We start from the raw sequence: 861 nt of genomic DNA on the forward strand, positions 1-861 counted from the left end.
GAGGAGGGGAGAGAGCCACCGAAAACACCGCGCCAGCGCTGGGCGAATGGGCGGGCTAGCCCTGGGGTGGGGCGCGCGGGGCTGCGCGGGGCGGGGTGGAGCCCTCTCTGGGGCAGGGGCAGGGGCGCCGTACGCCTTACACAACGAATCGCCGCTGCCTTTAAAAAGGACCGGGTGGGCCAGGAGAGGCACAGTTCGCTTCGAGCTCCTCTCCGCTCCTCCTCAGGGCGATCCTCCCCTCACACTCATCATGAAAGTGTTCCTGGTAAGTGTGAGAGGTGTCCGCCCGTACCGCCCCGCCCCCCGCGCCGTCCGTCAAGAAAAGTGACCGTCAAAGTGACCAAGCAACATATGTGCGATGCGAGTGATGTGCTAGTGTCAGTGAAAGTGACTTTATCGACATCCCGAGGATACGAAGGGATAGTGAAGTGACACCCACCTGCAAGTGCAACACCTCGACGAGCCCAGCGGTCGACAACTGAGCGCCCGCTGCTCTCGCTGCATGGGGACGTGCGCCGTGCGCTCTATCGCCATGCACGCGTCCAAGTCTCCGCAGTGATGTTCTGAGATGAAAACCCTGAAAATCTTACGTGTTGTGAACCAGAACTTATCCGTTAGAGGAAAGAGATTGCAAATTGCAGACAAAATGACAATCGGTCTATAACCCTATCTCCCTTGTTTCAATCATTGTTCTATTACTATTCCATTATCTTTACCAAATTTGTGTCCGTCCGTCATTCAAAAATCTTGAAGTTTTTGTTTCGATCCCATTCCAATCTGTCGCACGTCCGTTGGAGCGACATGGCCTGTCTCGTGGGTGAGAGGGGCTTGGATTACCGATTGAGTGCTCCTCTCGCTCTC

The 861-nt window shown here is 56.2% G+C and overlaps 1 protein-coding gene across 1 annotated transcript in view; it reads left to right on the forward strand.

The window, feature by feature from the left end:
* Window positions 1-148: 148 nt before the first annotated feature.
* The window catches only part of LOC113207907 (uncharacterized), a 9,934-nt gene continuing 9,221 nt past the window's right edge, over window positions 149-861 (forward strand). The window contains exon 1 of the mRNA XM_026424665.2: window positions 149-265. Within this exon, the coding sequence (XP_026280450.1) occupies window positions 251-265 (15 nt within the window). The 5' untranslated portion in view covers window positions 149-250. The remainder of the gene's footprint in view (window positions 266-861) is intronic.

The sequence above is a fragment of the Frankliniella occidentalis genome, unplaced genomic scaffold, assembly GCF_000697945.3.
Source record: "Frankliniella occidentalis isolate FOCC.00 unplaced genomic scaffold, Focc_3.1 Scaffold47, whole genome shotgun sequence".
NCBI classification, from domain to species: domain Eukaryota; kingdom Metazoa; phylum Arthropoda; class Insecta; order Thysanoptera; family Thripidae; genus Frankliniella; species Frankliniella occidentalis.